Genomic DNA, 19,282 nt, shown 5'->3' with positions numbered 1-19,282 from the left:
CACGACGGAAGTGACTGAACACACACGCACGTATTAAGTAAACACAGATATGGTTGGTTTGGTCGGAATGGTTGAAACTGGTCAAATGCAGAGGACAAAGATAATTTCTTTCTCAATGAACTAAGTCATAACCCACTCTCATGCTTCCGAACTCGTAGACAAGACACCACCAGCATCACAATAACGTGTTTAGTTTCCGTGATGGTCACATTTTATTTATTCACCATAATTTTTGTTGATACTTATTGGTTATCAAAGTTATTTTGTTAATCTAATACAATTTAGCAAAAGCATTTTATAAATCTATACATTTTCTAAGATGTGACCAACTTGTGAATGTCCAGATTGTGAATTATCATAATAGTCAAATACTGAGAAATAATTGAGAGACTTGGGAAATGTTCACAGTCATTCTTACAGTGATCTAAGAAGAGTACAAATCAAAATGTAAAAGAAAGTAGTAAAAATGAAAATGATTTATAAAAAGAGAAGTCATACTTACACCCTTACCTGAAATATTTAATGTTCAGGCTTCTTACTGAATTTGGTAGTGGGAAGATGCGTCTTTTTAAAGAAATAAGCAGTCTTCAGTGTTTTTATAGCATTGGTTACTACAGAAATTATACTTCTTTTACTTCTTGTCTTGAAGCGTGAACAAAACAAACAAACTGAAATACTACAATGAATGGTAAATGATGAAAGGTTTACAGTACAAAAAACAGTGTAAAAAGGAAGACAAGTTTAAATATTGTTGTGTAAGAAAGTGATGAAAATAATACAAGAATGAGAATAAGTAAAATGATAGGCTGGAACATCTGGGAAGGTAAATGCAAAGACAAAAAGAAGAATTAATTAATAATAATTTTTAAAACTTAAGTTTATATCAACTAATCCACATATCCATTCAACTTAAAATAAAGACCCCTCCCTCATATATACTTACAAAGTCTGAAAGCCTACTGTTATATACATACGTTCTCTTACTCTGATTGCTATTTCTTTCTGAGAGTATAATTGAAAAAACACATGCACAAAGTATTCAAAATCTGCAACAAGGAAATTAAAAACCAACTATTTGATATAATACACTGAGAAAAAATCATTAACATTTCAAAATTCAACAAGTTTTATCATAAAACTTTTTATATTTTTAAATAGCAAAGCAAAGCAGCATGCAAGATAAATAAGCGATAGGGTTGGGATTTTTCTAGTTGTGACTAACAGGCAGTTAATCTAATATCATGCTTCTGAGTATAAACTGATTTTTAGATTTAAACCTCTTGCGTGCCTTAAAAGCCATGCAAGCTGTTGCTCTTCTGTGGGTTCTCCAATGGATACAAGATACCAGGCTTGCCAGAAGGGTAGTACTGCCTGTTTGCTTTGTAAACTCTCTTTTATGTGGTCACCTCTGACAAAATGCATTGGTTTTTGGCCACCATACCTGGCTAGAGGAGATCAGTCCAATTCATCAGATGTGCCTCTACAATTAGGATGAAGGAAAAATGCTGGTTTTCCCTGTTCGGGAATAGTTATTACTATTTCTCTGAATTAGTGTTGCCTTGAGGCTAAAGTGTAACACTCCTTCCCCAGCCTGAGGGTCTTCTATAGAACAGACAGTGATTTTCTCTAGAAATAAATATCATGTTACTTTGACTGGTGGTAGGTACAACAGTGGCTTTTATTTGCTCCTCTTGTAGGGAGGGCTCCAGACACAAAAGCATCTCTCTTTACCGCTGGTTCCCTGGTGGCTCAGCGGTAAAGAATCCGCCTGCCAATGCAAGAGACACAGGTTCGATCCCTGGATTGGGAAGATCCCCTGGAGAAGGAAGTGGCACCCCACTCCAGTATTCTTGCCTGGGAAATCCCATGGACAGAGGAGCCAGGCGGGCTACAGTCCATGGGGTCACATAGAGTCGGACATGACTGAGCGACGAAACAACCACCACCACCACCAGTAGTTATGCATCAATACTGATCATTTAGTGATTTAAAAATACATTAAGCTTAATTTGAATCTTGGCTCAAAAACCACAGACCAGCAATTGAAGATTTCTATTTGGGATCTTCCTGCGGCAAAATCTATTAGAATCAGTAGAGTTAATACTGACAATGTCGACCTTCAATAATAATGTATCTTAGAAATCCTTCCATCTTTATGCAAAAACTGGGAGAAGGGAGAGGTGGGTATATCTCTCTCTGAAACAGATCAGAGAGGGAACAATTAACTTAGTAAGCGATTGGATGACGAAAACCTCAGGCCTGAAGAAGGACAGGGAGAAAGAACAATCGCGCCGTGGAGCTTCCAAGCCCAGAGAGCCTCTGAGCTGGGGTTTCCCTAAAGCGGGGCGTGGAGGTGGGTGCGCGGAGTCGCCCCTCCGGGGGCCGCGGCTCCGCGGACCAGCCTCGCCAGCGCCGTGGCTCGCAATAGGCAGAACTGTACCTGACTCACGGATATGGGCTCCTCGGCGCCGGCGTCGTCGGCGGACTTGGGCACCTCGAGGCGGTCGATGAAGGTCTGCAGCTCCTTGCGGAAGGCCTTCATCTGCGCGTTGATGCGGTAGAGCAGCTCGTGCTCGCGGATGCGGCTGCCGTCGTCCTCCTCGTCCATGAGTCCGAACAGGTCCCCGTTGGCCACGTAGATGCGCGCCTCGGTGATGATGGTGCTGGTGTCGGCGATGAGGCGGTCGATGGTCTTGCCCAGGCGCTCGGCCTCCGAGCGGATGTCCTTCATCTGCTGCCGGTCGGAGAAGCTCTTGGGCCAGGGCCCCGGCGGCGGCGCGGGGTAGAAGGAGCGGGTGGGCGTGAGGCAGCGGATGTTGCGCACCTCCTCCGAGTCGCTCTCGCCGCCGATGGGCCCTTCTCGCTTGCGATGCGGCGGCCGCGAGTCGTCGTCACTCTCCTTTTTGCCCGCGTCGCTCTCGGCGTCGCTGTCACGCGGGCTGCCGCGGATGCCCAGGTGCGAGGCCAGGTCGTAGCGCTGCATGTTGGACATGAGCACGCGGTTCTCGTACTGCAGCTGCATGACCTTGCCGCTGAGCTCGTTGATCTGCAGGCGCGCCGCCTTCAGCTCCTCCTGCAGGGCCTCGGTCTTGGCGCTGTCGTGGTGCCGCGCGCTCTCGTGGCCCCCGGACTTGTATTTGTACTTGTTGAGCTCCGCCGTGATGCGCTTGTTCTGCTCCTCCAGGTCGGCCACGTTCCTGCGCAGCAGCTCCGTCTCGTCCTCCACCAGCTGCAGGTGCTGCCGCAGCTCCGACAGGGATTCGCTCTGCTCCCTCATCAGGGGGTTGGCCGAGCCGTTGAAGTCGTCGCCCCGCAGGTCGTCCAGTTCCGCCTTCAGGCCTCGGTTCTCCACTTCCAGTTCCACGATCTTTCTGCCCAGGATGTTGGCTTCTTCTTCCACCAGCCTCAGCCGCAGCTTGAGCTCGGCTTCTCTGGTGCTGGGCGGACCCCCGGCTTCTCCTTTGGGCAAAGGACTGTCCAGATCCCCGTAAAAGGATCGGTACTTCTGGAGCTCGTGTTCGAATCTGTCCTTTTCTTTGTCGATCTTGGCCATTTTCTTTCTCATCAGAGCGGCTTCTTCCTTCACGAACTGCAACTGGCATTTCAAATCTTCATTGTCCTCCTCAATTGGGAAAAAGAAAAGGAAGGGGATAGGAGCTCATTTTTCACGTAAAGAAAGAAAACAACCAGAAAGGGACACCTGCGGAAATCATTCCCTTTCCTTGCAATTTAAGATTTAATGAGACAGAGGGAGAGACAGAGACACAGATGGTGTATGTTTTCTTCAAATCATTTAAATTCTTTGGCAAATAAAAGATCAGGACAACATTATATCCTGAAAACAAAAAGAGAAGGGAATATAAGAAGAGAAAACCTCTGGCCATCACTGTTCACGAAATTATATGTTCCCAATGCATACAGCTGGTTTTGACTGTCATTTTCAACAATGTTCACTTTGATTTGTTTTTCTTGGGGTCTGAATTCCCCGGACTGTAGTAAATATGAAAAACATTCCCTGGAAGGAAGATGTGGTTGGTATGCACTCCCTGCCATTTATTGAGCTCTGACTCTTAGCCAGAGTCTATGAAGTTCTCAATATATATGACCTCATTTAATGTGTAAATTTAGGAGTAGGTATTACAACAACTGGTTTAAAGATGTTCATCAAATTGTTCAAGGTTACACTGCTATTAAGTAGCAGAGGACCAAGGTGAAATTTGAATTCAGTTCTGACACTAAGGCTCAGTTAGGTACATGATCACAGAGCCATACAGAAAATAATCTATCCTCTATCTTTATTCAAGGGAGAATTGTTTTTAAAGGCTTTAAAATAGATAAAGTTTAACACAGGAATGGTCCATCCAAGAAGAAACTGGTTCCACCTAGATCACTTTTAGAATGGGATGTATTCCCATAAGTCTGAAATGGCTCGAACTGGTTCTGCCTGATGAAAGAATGATGGAGTAGATCTTACAGAACAGGGGTCCCCAACCTCTGGGATCGAATGCTTGATTATCTGAGGTGGAGCTGATGTAATAATAATAGAAATAAAGTGCAATAGATGTTATGCATTTGAATCATTCTGAAATCATCCTCGCCCACTATGCCCTTGTCTGTGGAAAAAATTGTGTTCCATGAAAACTGGTTTCTCTGATAGCTCAGTTGGTAAAGAATCCACCTGCAATGCAGGAGACCTGGTTTGATTCCTGGGTCAGGAAGATCCTCTGGAGAAGGGATAGGCTACCCACTCCAGTATTCTTGGGCTTCCCTTATGACTCAGATGGTAAAGAATCCACCTGCAATGTGGGAGACCTGGGTTTGACCCCTGGGTTGGGAAGATCCCCTGGAGAAGGGAAAGGCTACCCACTGCAGTATTCTGGCCTGGAGAATTTCATGGACTGTATAATCCATGGGGTCGCAAAGAGTCAGACACGACCGAGTGACTTTCACTTTCACTTTTCATGAAAACTGGTCCCTGGTGCCAAGAAGGTTGGGGACTGCTGCTATAGAAGTTCTTCTCACACATTCGTAGGCACTCTTCAAACCCTAATCATTAACTGAATGGAAAATTACAAACAGAAAAATGGAAATCAACTCTTTCTCTGAAAGCGAATATAAATGCACATTATAATGTTCACGGACATATTTCCCAAGGATGATTTCCCAAAATTCTCTTTTAAGCAGGCACTTTGGGCATATCTTGTGACTTTGGTGGACTCTGGTTTCTTCATTTCAAAAAATGGGAATAAAAATGCCTTTCTTTTCCAGCACTGAGTCAGCTATGTTTGAGATGAATTCTGGTAAAAAATGTAGCAACCACGGAAGGTGAAGGTGAGGAGAATAACGAGCTTCTGCCAGGGATGCCCAGTAAATATGGGCCAGAGCTTTCCAGATGGAAGAGAGGCAGAGTAGGGCACAGGGCTCTTATGCTCCCATCCACTAATGAGAATTAGTATGAAGGTCTGAGAGCTACGGAGTGTGCAGAGCCTTAATGTCACATTCTTTATACCATTACATCTTCACACTAGGCCCACGAGGAAGGTGATATACAATATCTACTTTACAGATAGGGCAGCTTCACGGAAGAGCCCAGGTTAATGTGACAGAGCACATCTGTATTCAGACTGATTCTCAAAATCATGTTTTTCCACTGCACATGATGTCTCTAGAAATGATGTGCAAGAGGAAAAAAGGAGGACGATGAGTTAAAATAACAAAATCAGATGTGTTGGCTTGTATGCTTTCCTCTAGAAGGGGTTCAGAAGAAAAGAGAGAAATCTAGAGAGATGAGAGAACCCCAGGAGCACAGTGAGAGAAAGGGGTTAAGAATATATGTCACAGGAAGATTAGATATGAGAATCCATTTCACCAGGAAAGAAAGAAGCTGCCTTGCAAGAGACTATGTGTGGGGGTCCCCTGGACTAATTCAGTGAGAATGAAACCAAGGACATGTTGTGTGTGTTAGTCACTCAGTCATGTCCGACCCTATGTGATCCCATGGACTGTAGACCCCCCAGGCTCCTCTGTCCACAAGAGTCTCCAGGCAAGAATATTGAAATGGATTGCCAAGCCTTCCTCCAGGGGATCTTCCCAACCCAGGTGTTGAACCCGGGTCTTCTGCGTTGCAGGTGGACTCTTTACCATCTGAGGCACAAGCCTAAGGACATATCACAGTGTCTAATATCACATCAGCAGAAGAGTCAAAGATAACCCTGATGTTTTTGAGCTTAGGTGTCTTGATGGATTGTGTTCCCAATAACAGGAACAGAGACTGAACAAAAAGGATCAGCTTTTAGGGGAAGAATATGGGTTTAAGTATATTAAAATGGTGCCTTTGAGGTGTGTCCGCAGAGGGATACGCAGTAGAAACATCTATCAATAGGAATCTCAGCCTTGGACCTGGAGACAGCTTGGGCCCAGAGAGGAGGACATGAGGATGAGATGCACAGAGGTGATGGCTGAGGCTATTGCAGTGGCTTCAGAGGCAATCAAAGGGGAGAAGAAAAGGAAGGGAGACTGAAAAGAAATGATCAAAAGTTGGAGCCCGGAGCAGGACAAAGCCATTAAAGCCAAGAATTAGAAATAATGCTTGAATAGAAAGGTGACCAACAATATGCATGCCGAATATGCCTTTATCTAGACGAGGTTCTGTCAGGAAGTAAGAGTAGGTGAGATGGGGAAACCAGCTAGGCTCCATGTTCTGTCAGAGTCCTTGACTGCAAGGAAGGCCTTTATTTTTTTTTTTTTTTTTTTATATTTATTTTTTTTTATTAAATTTTAAAATCTTTAATTCTTACATGTGTTCCCAAACATGAAACCCCCTCCCACCTCCCTCCCCATAACATCTCTGTGGGTGATCCCCATGCACCAGCCCCAAGCATGCTGTATCCTGCGTCAGACATAGACTGGCGATTCAATTCTTATATGATAGTATACATGATAGAATGCCATTCTCCCTAGTTTAAAAAAAAAAAAGTTCACATAATCCTGCAGTTTGAATCTAACTAAAGCAGGCACAAAGTTTAATATATGTCATAGATTGGAACAGAATGACAAGCAAATATAAAAGAGGAGGATATCCCATTTGTGTATATGTAAACCCTCCTGTCCAAAGGAATGAAAACATTAAAAGTATGTTATGAGTTGGACATGTATTGCATGTAGCAACATCATGAATCCTGTTGTTAGGATCAAACAGATGCCATGACAGGCTTCAGGGGGCCAAGGTAGGCCTAAGTCTCCTTTACAGCGGGGCTGAGTTATTGCCAAGGAGGAGCTGAGATCATCCTCTGCCGGCGCCAGGACTCGACCAATCAGTGTACTCCCTGTAGCCTGGTTCAGGCTTATCAGGACGAGGATGAAAACCCCCTGAGAAAGCCGGCGTGTGCGAAAATCTAGCCAATTAGTAGATGCTAAGGAACCCTTGCAACCAATCCGCCCCTGCCAACTCCCTGTCTTTGTCTTAAACCTATAAATACTGCTGGAATTCAGGGCTTGGGGCCCTTGCTCCACTCCACTGCGCTGGATGTGACTTGGGCCCTGGCTCGAGCTAGCAATAAATTCCCTTTTCGCATTTGCATTGCCATAGATGTCTTGTTCTCTCAGTTCTGGGGATTGGGACCTTGGGCATAACACTGTATGTCAATGTGCCTTGCATCCTGTATGTCAGAAGCCTGTATGTCAAGGTACCTTGTATCCTCATCCTGTAACCATTTGGAACTGGGCAGGGACATCCAATACGTAAATGTGAAATCATTAAATCAGAGATTGTATGGAAAGTGCCCGGTTGAAATGTAACTGATCAGAGATGCTTTCTTCTATTTTCCACAACTAATGGCAGTCAAGAAACATTACAATGCTTTGAGATGCAAAGCAAGTTATCTCTTCTTTTTTTTTTTTTGTATGGTAAAGACTCACTCTTAAGAAGATACAACCATAAGAGGAAGGGGAACACTAAGATGATGAGGGCCCAAAGAAGAGAGCTGAGCTTAGCTTTACCTTAGCCATTTCTAGAGCTAAACTGCACTCTAATAAATTAACTCATTGGAAAAGACCTTGATGCTGGGAAAGACTGAGGGCATGAGGAGAAGGGGACGACAGAGAATGAGGTGGTTGGATGGCATCACTAACTCAATGGACTTGAGTGTGAGCAAACTCCGGGAGACACCGAAGGACAGGAAAGCCTGGTGTGCTCTATAGTCCATGGGGTCGCAAAGAGTAGGACACAGCTGAGCGACTGAACAACAGCAACTCATTTAATCTGTGCAACAACTCTCTATTATGACCCCATTTTAAGGATGAGGAAACACAGGCATAGAAAGAATAACTTGTCTAAGGTCATGTAGCTGGTTTGTGGCAGAGATTTCCATGTAGGCAACCCAGTCCTAAAGTTACTGTTTTAAACTGCTCTGCAAGACCATTTCTCAGTATATAAAGTCACTGTGCCGCTGGAGGAATATGTGGGGAATACATAAAGGAAAGTGAACAAAATGAAACACAAAGCTGTCCAATAGGAGCAGGTTGAACCGTATGAAATTGCCATTTGTGTAGGTCACAATCAACAGCATGTTGGCAATTTCATATGGCTCATCTAGAAAAGGGGTACATGGAAGTATTCAAAAGTGTGTATTGATCCTACTCCAGAGTGCCGGACATTACACACTGAGGAGCACAAGCTGAATAAGATGGTCCCTGGTTACAGTATGGGGGCTTCCCTGGCGGCTCAGAGGGTAAAAAACCTGCCTGCAAGGCAGGCCCCAGGTCCCACTGAAAAGCTAACGAAAGCTGCACGTGTCTTTTGGAGAAAAGTGCCTACACGCACATGGAGTAGGGGTCCACAGAGCCAGGAACAAGCACTTTAGGATTCCTGGGTTAGAGAATATGGGTGAAAAGAACAAATAAACTTTAACATGGGAGGTATAAGAATAGCTCAAACATAAGTTAAAAAAAAATAAACTGTAGGTTAAAGCTGACTTGAGACTTTAAAGTAGGGAGTATAAAGCACCTTCTCCCTAAATGAGGTTGGGGAAGAAAATTGATGGATAAAATTATGGCAAGACAGAGTTAGAGAGTTGTGGCTGCAGAACATATATGAACTTATTAAGGGAGGATGAGACAGGTACAGATTGTAAAGAATCCACCTGCAATGCAGGAGACCTGGGTTTGATCCCTGGGTGGGAAAGATCCCATGGAAAAGGGAATGGCTACCTACTCAAGTATTCCTGCCAGGGAAATCCCATGGACAGAGCAGCCTGGTGGGCTATAGTCCATGGGTTTGCAAAGAGCTGGACATGACTTAAGCAACTTAGCATGCATGCACAAGACAGTTACAAAAGGGAGATGACTTTGGTAGAAGACTTGGCATTCTAGAACTGCTGAGGTCTATAAATGTTCATGTCAGTACCAAGGGGAAAATGAACAGAGAGGGGCGAGAGAGAACAGGAAACTCAGCAATTACTATGTTATGCTTTTAAAAAAGAGTGAGATGAACTTTTTCAAATTTGAATATTTAAACACTGCTTTAGTTAAAATTATTCCCAAATGAGAAAATACCTTGTAAGAATGAAAAAAAAATACATATGCTATAGTATTATAGATCCCAGTTTACACCTTTAAAAATAAATATTTAGCCAAGTATTTTTAGCGAGCCATAATGTCATAGCTGCCCCTAAGTATCTCGTCTTCTGTTTTAAAATCTCCTTTATTACATCCACCAGCACCTCTGCTCACCATAAAAGCTAGGCTTGACTGTGGCTGTGTTTCTAAGGTTCTTAACATGCCCGTGTTGAGGACATGTTTTAAGTTTTATTTTTATTCCTTCATTTCTTTTCTTGGCTCCCCCAATCATGGTAGGGAGAATTACTTCATTCTGGGACTCTCCAAAACCAACATGAGTCTCTCTTTTCCCTCTGCCATCTTTCCTACAACATTCCTTTCTTTCTCCTCTCCTGATACTATAGGAACAGCTATCCTGATGTCCTTATTAATTATGGGTGAACAAGATTAGCACCATGGGTATAGTTCTTAAATGCAGCAATGCATAAAGGGCTAATGACATTTTGCTATGTGATTACAACACAAAAGCAATAGTAACAGGGATGTTAGTGCTAGTTTTTTAAGCAAAGATACTGTATGTTTTATATTGCCTCCAGCATTTACAGCTACATAATGGATACACATAACATAATTCTGTTTTACACAAGTATGTCTCGTTATTATGTCTACATATAGATGCAGCTTATCATTCCGTACATGTAGAGGTGTTTGATGTACTAGTGGAAATTTTATTTCTACATACCTCTGTGGGAGTCTGCTGAGACTTTTTTTCAGATTTTGGCAAATCTTTGCTTCCTCTTCTCTTTAAAGATAGCTGAAACAAAGCATGAATAGGTTTAGTTTGATAAACTACACATTAAATTCAATTTTAGTTTTAAGAGTTCTAATCTCTTATGATTAAAAAAAAAAAAAAACCAAGCCAAATAAAAAGTTCAATAATCGTAAGAGAGGGAAAAAACCCAAGCCATATATATTTTACTTTGGATGGGAGTATATATCACAATAGAAGAATAGCTGGCAATTATCATGTTGATCTGAGAAATATAGGAAACCTACTATTAAAAATGCAGGAAAGCAACTTGGAGAGAATTTAGATCAATAACTTAATATATTGCAAATGAAAGCAAATCCTTGTTATCATTGTACATCATTGAAGAAAAAAAAAGAAGAAAGTATTATTTCTGGTTGGACATAAGGTTGTTATAAGATTATCAAGACCAACTCTCAGTGGATTTATGTAGAATTTGAAGAATCTCACTCTTTCCTAATCACTCACTCATGTAAACAAGCATGATACACATGTTCATATCCACACTTACACATGTGTAAAACAGTTGGGAGTGGTAGGGGTTACACTGAAATGGAGGCATCATGCTTTTTCTAAAGGAGCAGGATGATGAGAAAGAATTAGAAATGTAGGCTTTTCCAAAAGAAGCTGGAGATTTGGATAGTTATGTAAAATCTTCCACGTTTTACTTAACTGAAATTCAAACAAACAACACTTTGCAGGTCAGAAAAAAATACACATTGAGTGCCAAATCCTCTGAGACTGGCAGTGTTTGATCTCTGGTGCTCGGTTCCATTTCTCACCACCAGTAAAATAAAGTCATTCTGTATGAGTAATAATCCATGTGTATGAAAACCTACCATGTACCAAATATTGAGCTGGACACACAAGGATCAAACATATAATGTACCCACCATCAGTAAGTTCACAACCTGGCGAGGAAGACAGAGATACAAATGCAAACAATTTAGTACAAGTTGGCAAATGCCACGCTTTAGGTTCTATAATGAAGGGACTTTGTCTCAGTGTGGCATCTCCACCATGAGAATAATGGTTGCCACATAGCAGATGCTGCAACAAAATATTTGCTGAGCTAATGAGTGAATGAGAAATATGAGATTCTGAGGTCAAAGAGGAGGATGGCGGTACAAGCTGACGGTAAAGGCAGGCTCAGTTTCTCAAAAGAACAGGCTTCATGAATTTGCCAAGAACTGCAAGTTAAATTCCTCACATGCTAATTTCTAACCCATTTCCAGTGCTAAACACAGGCATATGTTCAGGCTGCAACTGCTTTCATTCAGTATAAAACGGTAACTACGGAGCCAAATGAATAGTCTACGTGGTTACTTATTTCTCTGTTACAGAAATTCTCCATGTTGCTTGTATAATTTTCTCAGAAGCTGTGGGGACTGATTCACCACAACCGAAAGTGATTTAGGAATGAAGCAGCAAAAATTGTCTCAAGAAAACCAGGAATACAGTGAGCCATCACTCGGGACTCGTGGAACCATCTGTATAGGGGCTATCTATGAAGATGTGCTTAAGTTCATTTTATTAAATATTTATGGAATGCTCTTAGTTTGAATTTATTCCATTTTATGTTTATCTAGTGCTTACTAACGTACTTTATAAGGTACAATAATAACACTAACACAGTCTCTGCTCATTATGATTTTCCTGATTTACTTGACAAATGGTCTGTTCAGTCTGCAATTTACTAGTGTGGTGAAAGCAATGATAATGCAGAAGCAATATTAACTGGCACTGAGTACTAGTCATACCAAACACAATTTTTTAAGTTGTGAATGACAAGGGGCTTCCCAGATGGCACTAGTGGTAAAGAACTTGCCTGCCAATGCATGAAACTATGAGATATGGGTTCAGTCCCTGGGTTGAGAAGATCCCCTGGAGAGCAACCCACTCCAGTATTCTTGCCTGGAGAATCCCTGGACAGAGGAGCCTGGGAGGCTATGGTTCATAGGATTGCAGAGTCATGCAACCCAGAGTCATTGCATGACTGAAGCATCTTAGCACGAACATAGATGGTAAAAATAAAGCTGAGAGAGGTTAACTAGATTATGTAAAGCAGTGGTTCTCCAAGTATGGTCCCCACAGTAACATCATCAGTGTCACTTGGAAACTTGTTATATGTGTAAATTCTCAGGACCCATCCCAGAGCTACTGAATCAGAAAGTCAAGAGATGGAGACCAGTGAGCCATGGCTGAGCCAGCTCTCCAGGTGACGCTGATGCATGAGAAAGTTTGAGAAGCACTAGTCTAAAGTCACTGCTTGGTAAGTAGCAAAATCAGGCCTTGACCCAAGTCTTTCGGATCTTTTGTTGCTGTTGTTGTTCAGTCACCAAGTCGTGTTCAGCTCTTTGTGACTCCATGAACTGCAGCACCCCAGGCTTCCCTGTCCTTCACTAACTCCTGGAGTTTGCTCAAACTCATGTCCATTGAGTTGGTGATGCTATCTAACCATCTCATCATCTGTTGCCCCCTTCTCCTTTTGCTTCAATCTTTCCTAGCATCAGGGCCTTTTCTAATGAGTCAGCTCTTTGCATCAGGTGGCCAAGGTACTGGAGCTTCAGCTTCAGCATCAGTCCTTCCAGTGAATATTCAGGGATGATTTCCTTTGATATTGACTGGTTTGACCTCCTTGCAGCCCAGGGGACTCTGAAGAGTCTTCTCCAGTACTATAATTCAAAAGCATCCATTCTTTGGTGCTCAGCCTTTTTTATGGTCTGACTCTCACCTCCATACATGACCACTAGAAAAACCATAGGTTTGACTATATGGACCTTAGTCGGCAAAGTGATGTCTTTGCTTTTTTAATATGCTGTCTGGTTTTATCATAGCTTTCCTTCTAAGGAGCAAGCATCTTTTAATTTCATGGCTGTGATCACCATCCATGGTGATTTTGGAGCCCAAGAAAATAAAATCTGTCACTGCTTCCACTTTTTCCCCTTCTGTTCATCATGAAGTGATGGGACCAGATGCCATGATCTTAGTTTTCTGAATGTTGAGTTTTAAGACAGCTTTTTCCCTCTCCTCTTTCAGTCTCATCAAGAGGCTCTTTAGTTCCTTTTCACTTTCTGCCATAAGAGTGGTATCCTCTGCATTATCCGAGGTTGTTGATGTTTCTCCCAGAAATCTTGATTCCAGCAAGCTTGATTCTGATCTTTATTATTATTTACTAGATCACAAAGAAGAAAGGCTTAATCCAGCCTAGGGCTGGAGATGGAATGGGGAGCTAGAGATGATTTCCAGAAAGAAGTAGAATCTTATCTTGACTCTGGTAGATGAGGAGTAATACAGCATGGCACCCCACTCCAGTATTCTAGCCTGGAAAATCCCATGGATGGAAGAGCCTGGTAGGCTGCAGTCCATGGCATCGCTAAGAGTCAGACACGACTGAGCGACTTCATTTTCACTTTTCACTTTCATGCATTGGAGAAGGAAATGGCAACCCACTCCAGTGTTCCTGCCTGGAGAATCCTAGGGACGGGGGAGCCTGGTGGGCTGCCGTCTGTGGGGTCGCACAGAGTCAGACATGACTGAAGCGACTTAGCAGCAGTAGCAGCAACACAGTCGAAGATGGAGAGGAGAGGAAAGAACAAAGCATTCCATGTAGAAAGACCATTGCTGGGACAGAGATATTGGGGATGGCTGTAACAAAGTGTGAGGAGAGGGTGACATGGGATTTACTATCAGATCTTGAAGGACATTGAAGAAAGCTTTGATTTTATTTCAGGAAGGTCAAACTATTGTCCTGAGGTCAATTAGGACAATTAAGAGGTCTAATTATTAATTTTTTACATTTCATTAGTAAATTAGAATAATTAATGATTAAATTACATTATTAGGTTAATTGAATTTAATTGTTAAATCAAGTTATTAGTCTTTTAAAGGAGGGTCCATAATCAGACTGTCATAGAAGAAATACAAAGACACAAAGGAAGCAGTCCAAATGCCCGTAAAGTAAAGGGATGACATGCAAGGGAAATGAGGGAAAGCATGCTCTAGTTCTGAGAACTTTTGGTGGAGGGAGTGGGGAGGTCTTTGGTTTTTATTCACTACATAGATATAATATTTGTTGACTTCTAGCCTAATATACTGGAGAAGGAAATGGCAACTCACTCCAGTATTCTTGCCTGGAAAATGCCACGGATAGAGGAGCCTGGCAGGCTATAGTCCATGGGGTCGAAAAGAGCTGGACACAACTAAGCGACTGTGCATGCAGGCACAGCGTATACAGGGGATCTTCCCAACCCAGGGATTGAGCCCGGGTCTCCCACATTGTAGACAGACACTTTGCCGTCTGAGCCACCAGGGAAGTCCTCATATGGTACTATACGGCTATACAAATAGGATTGGGAAATATTTCACTCTCCCACCAAAGGGCTAACTATTTATGATGGTAAAAAGAATGCAGATGGTTAACTAAATCAGTAGACAGAATTAACTCCATTTATTAATGAAGAACAAATAAAAGATGGAGAGAGGGAAAAAACAGCTATGATTCTCTCTCTCTCTCTCTTTTTTTTTTTTTTCCTGTTTTTGGCTGTGTCCCTCAGCTTGTACAGCTTCCCTGGTGGCTCAGATGGTAAAGAATCCACCTGCAATGACCTAGGTTTGATCCCTGGGTTGGGAAGATCCCCTGGAGAAAGGCATGGCAACCCACTCCAGTGTTCTTGCCTGGAGGATCCAATGGACAGAGGAGCCTGGCAGGCTACAGTCCATGAGGTCGCAAAGAGTCAGACCCAACTGAGCAGCTAAGCATAGCTCAGCTTGTAGGATCTTAGTTCCCAGCCAGGGACTGAACCTAGGCCCTTGGGAGTAAAAGCACAAAGCCTTGGCCACTGGACCTCCAGGGAATTCCCTATGACTCCAGATCTGGGGAAATCAGAGAAAATCACCCAAGAGGGCTGATGTTTGAAGGATACATGACATTTCAACAGAAATAAAACCAAGTAAGCAACAAGGGCAAAGATGTGGAGAAATAAATGTGCTTTATAGATTTGCTGACTTCTGAAAGGAAGTGATGGAGGTAGAGACACTGGAGAGTTGAAGTACAGTGCTTCAGGGATTGAGGTCAGCATGTGGAGGTAAGAAATTCACACTTTATCCTGTGGGCAATGTTAAAATGAGCCCTCTGAATTAATATAGGAGAAATGCTGAAACTAGCCCATCTTTTCCTAAGAGGCATTTTCTATTTTACTTTTATTTAAATATCACTAAAGTGGGACGTCAAACTCAAATAGAATTCTGAGTAAAGGTTTCCCCCTGAATAAAAATATATTGCCTTTAAGGCACGTCTAGGGCCACACATACCTTTAAGTAGCACATTTAAATTTTCAATAAATATTTGACCATCTTTTCATATTCCAGTAAGTTTTTTATTAACTTCCTGAGTCCAGTGAAACAAAGACAAGAGATTCGCTTGGGTAGAGAAAGCTGGAAAAATAAGTTAAGTCTAAACAGTCTCTTTCCTATGAGGATAACATTTTGTTACCTCCCTCCACCGCCCATCATCCTTTCCCATCTTCATGGACTAAATCTAGGAACCTCTATAAGGGGACCAGTTCAGGAAGCTAGAGCTAAATCTCATATTGGTTCTCAAAGTAGGCACTTCAGGTGACTCTCTAGAGAAATATACTGAAATCATGTCTTCTCCACATCATAATTCTTTGCATTCCCATTCTCAGCTATCCAAAAGACTGAAATTCTTTTTATCCTTGTCAAGGCCAAGAATTAGAGAGTTTTACCAAAAATTGTTTGCATTGCAATTATATAAGTTAGACTTGTGTTCTAAAATGTTTCGAGACTGACTTCCTTCAGCAATTAAAATTTGGGTCATTTCTTAATATGTGGCATCTTTGTGTTTTTAGGATATTAAACACAGAGAAGAACTTGTCTAAAATTCTATTTTTATACATGTTATATGCATAAACATGTACAAAAATCTCATGTTTTTAAATTAAATTAAAGAGAGGTCCGTTTGCATAGCAATTAAATTAAGAAGGAAACCATAAGTGTATTAATATAGGATTTGTGTGTGTGTTAGTTACTCAGTGGTGTCCTACTCTTTGCGATGCTATGGACTGCCGCCCACCTTTGGGATGCTCTGTCCATGGAGTTTTCCCGGCAGGAATACCAGAGTGGGTTGTCATTCCCTTCTCTAGGGGATCTTCCTATTTCAGGGATTAAACCCAGGTCTTTTGCATTGCAGGCAGATTCTTTACCATCTGAGCCACAAGGGAAACCCAATATAGGATTTATGGAGCACTAAATGTGTGCCACATACTTCTCCAAATACTTGATATGTTCCCACTCATTTAATCTTACCCATCTTAGGAATTTGCCACCATCATCTGAAGCAAACAAGAGATAAATCTCTCAGCTTGTGTTAGAGCCAGGATGTACATTATCCAGCTCACAACTTCTGCTCTGAACAAATACATTACAGCCCACTGCTACTCCAAAAGAATTAAAATACAGAGTTATATTATTTCTGGGCATATCCTTCTGCATGCTATTACACCACGGCTCCAGCTGCCAGGGGTTTGGGGCACTGGTCTATAGAGATTACACAGGAGCAATGTATTTTCCTATTTATTTTCAACATAGGAGTCGGCAAAAGCGACATATGCACCCATTCGTTCTCACAGTCATCTTGTAAATGCTTGTGACTTCAGGGCAACATCGGAAGTGAGGCACGAGGATTTCTGACTAAAATCTAAGGAAAACTGAAAGCGGCAGGAAGTCTGACTCTTCTACAGTCTGAATGTTTGTGTCTCCTCGAAATTCCTCTTGAAATCCTAAAGCCTAAGATGGTGGTGACAGGAGGTGGGGCCTTTAGGAGGTCCCCAGATCATGAAGGTGGAGCCTTCAAGAGTGCCCTTATTAAAAAGACTTCGGGCTTCCCAGGTAGTTCAGTGGTAGAGAATCCGCCTGCTAATGCAGGAGATGCAAGAGACCCGGGTTCGATCCCTGGGTTGGGAAGATCCCCTGGAGAAGAAAATGGCAACCAACTCCAGTGTTCTTGCCTGGAGAATTCCATGGACAGAAGAGCCTGGTGGGCTGCAGTCCATGGGGTCTCAAAAGGGCTGGACGTGACTTAGCATGCACAAAGCCAAAAGCCAAAAGAGACCCCACAGAGCTCTCGAGCCTCTTCAGTCATGTGAGTATCCTGGTCTGCGACCTGGAAGAAGGTTCTCACCCAGCCATGCTGCCACCCTGATCTTGAACTTGCAGCATCCCAGACTGTGAGAAATAAATTTCTGCTTTTTATAAGCTAACCAAGCTAACCAGCCTGTGGTATTTTTCACAGCAACACAGTTTGGAGGAAAACAGGTGTGGCTCAGGTCACGAGAAGTCCTCCTCCCTCCCTTGCATTGATTGCATCCTTGACACCTGGCAGAGGAGAGGCAGGTGGGAGTACCCAGAGCTCTTGCCCAAGACCACATCCTCCGCCCTCTCCCCTAAACAAATAGGGCAGGGTCCTAAGCTTTCTGGGGCTTCCCTGGTGGCTCAGCTGTAAAGAAGCCACCTGTAACGGAGGAGACTTAGGTTCAGTCCCTGGGTCAGGAAGATCCCCTGGAGAAGAGAATGGCTACCCACTCCAGTATTCTTGCCTGGGAAATCCCATGGACAGAGGAGCCTGGTGGGCTACAGTCCATGGGGTTGCAAAGAGTCAGACACAACTTAGACACTTGAGCATGCACGCACACTACCAAGAAGCTGGTAGGTTAAAGCAAAATAATAAATAAAAGTTCACTTTAAAAATTCCATTTAAAGCTTAGCAGGGCTTCCCTAGTCACTCAGTGATAAAGAAGCTGTCAATCTAGGAGACATAGGTTTGATTCCTGGTCCAGGAAGATCCCATATGTTTGGAGCAACTAAGCCTGTGTGCCACAACTATTGAGCCTGTGCACTAGAGCCCAGGAATCTCAACTATTGAGCCCACATGCGCCAAATATTGAAGCCCTGGAGCCTGTGCTCCACAGCAGGAGAAGCCACACACTGCAGCTAGAGAAAAACCCAAGACCCAGCACGGCCAACAAATAAATAATAAAAAAGGAAAAACAGCAAAGCTTAGAAAAACAAAATGTCTCTACTTTTTCAACAAAAGACTTAAGAGCAAAAATATGTATGAGCTGAAAAGTATTTAAAATGGGACATATGATACACCTTTGTTCTGTTATAATACTTCTAAAAACAATTTTTTTTTACCAATTCATTTTTCCAGAGTGATAAATTAAGATTCTAGGTCTTAAAATCATTTTGTAAAGATTATTTGGTCCCAACACTCTTTAATGGCCTATCTGCCTTTATGGCTTCTACTTATCAGCACCTCTTCAACAATTTCTCTTCTATCCCTGGCCCTGGAAGTCCCCAGAGTCTTGACACTCTTCTCCAAATTCCTTTTTTTTTTGCAATGTGGCATGCCCTTCAGGATCTTTGTTCCAGACCAGAGATACAATCTGCACACCCCTGCAGTGGAAGGATGGAGTCTTAACCCCTGGATGACCAGGGAAGTCCCCAAATTGCTTTCTTAAGTGACCTTTGCCCTCAGTCATGCAAGGAACCAAGTTAATGACTCTCCTGACTCTTTCACTTGCCCTAGCCTTGGGGAAACAGCAATGTGGTAATTTTGATGCGAACTAAGTTGGTTTCCATGTAATATAATTCACCAGGGTTCTACAAAACATAACCTGGAAATGATGGGCATAAAGGAACCTACCTTTGGGCTCCAACCAGTGTCTCTTATACATCAGATCTAAGACTTCATTAGTGATAAAGGCTTTCCATAGTAAAAACGTTTACAAAGCTGACTGTATTTTTCCCTTCCCAGTAGACAGCCCATTTGCATGTGTCCCCTTTAAGAGGCAGAGTCTTTCTGTACCTGTTCAAACCAGATTGGCCTTGTGACCTGCT

At 42.7% G+C, this 19,282-nt stretch overlaps 1 protein-coding gene across 1 annotated transcript in view; it reads right to left on the bottom strand.

Annotated features, from left to right (window-relative positions):
* Positions 1–704: 704 nt before the first annotated feature.
* MTCL3 (MTCL family member 3) overlaps positions 705–19,282 on the bottom strand; it is a 44,106-nt gene continuing 25,528 nt past the window's right edge. Inside the window, exons 4-6 of the mRNA XM_068985364.1 lie at positions 10,298–10,369; positions 2,441–3,622; positions 705–815 (exon numbers count right to left, since the gene is read on the bottom strand). Of these exons, the coding sequence (XP_068841465.1) occupies positions 705–815; positions 2,441–3,622; positions 10,298–10,369 (1,365 nt within the window). The remainder of the gene's footprint in view (positions 816–2,440; positions 3,623–10,297; positions 10,370–19,282) is intronic.

The sequence above is a fragment of the Capricornis sumatraensis genome, chromosome 13 (genome assembly GCF_032405125.1).
Source record: "Capricornis sumatraensis isolate serow.1 chromosome 13, serow.2, whole genome shotgun sequence".
Lineage (NCBI taxonomy): Eukaryota > Metazoa > Chordata > Mammalia > Artiodactyla > Bovidae > Capricornis > Capricornis sumatraensis.
Note: the sequence above shows the minus strand (reverse complement) of the source record. Positions and strands in the feature narration are given on the sequence as shown.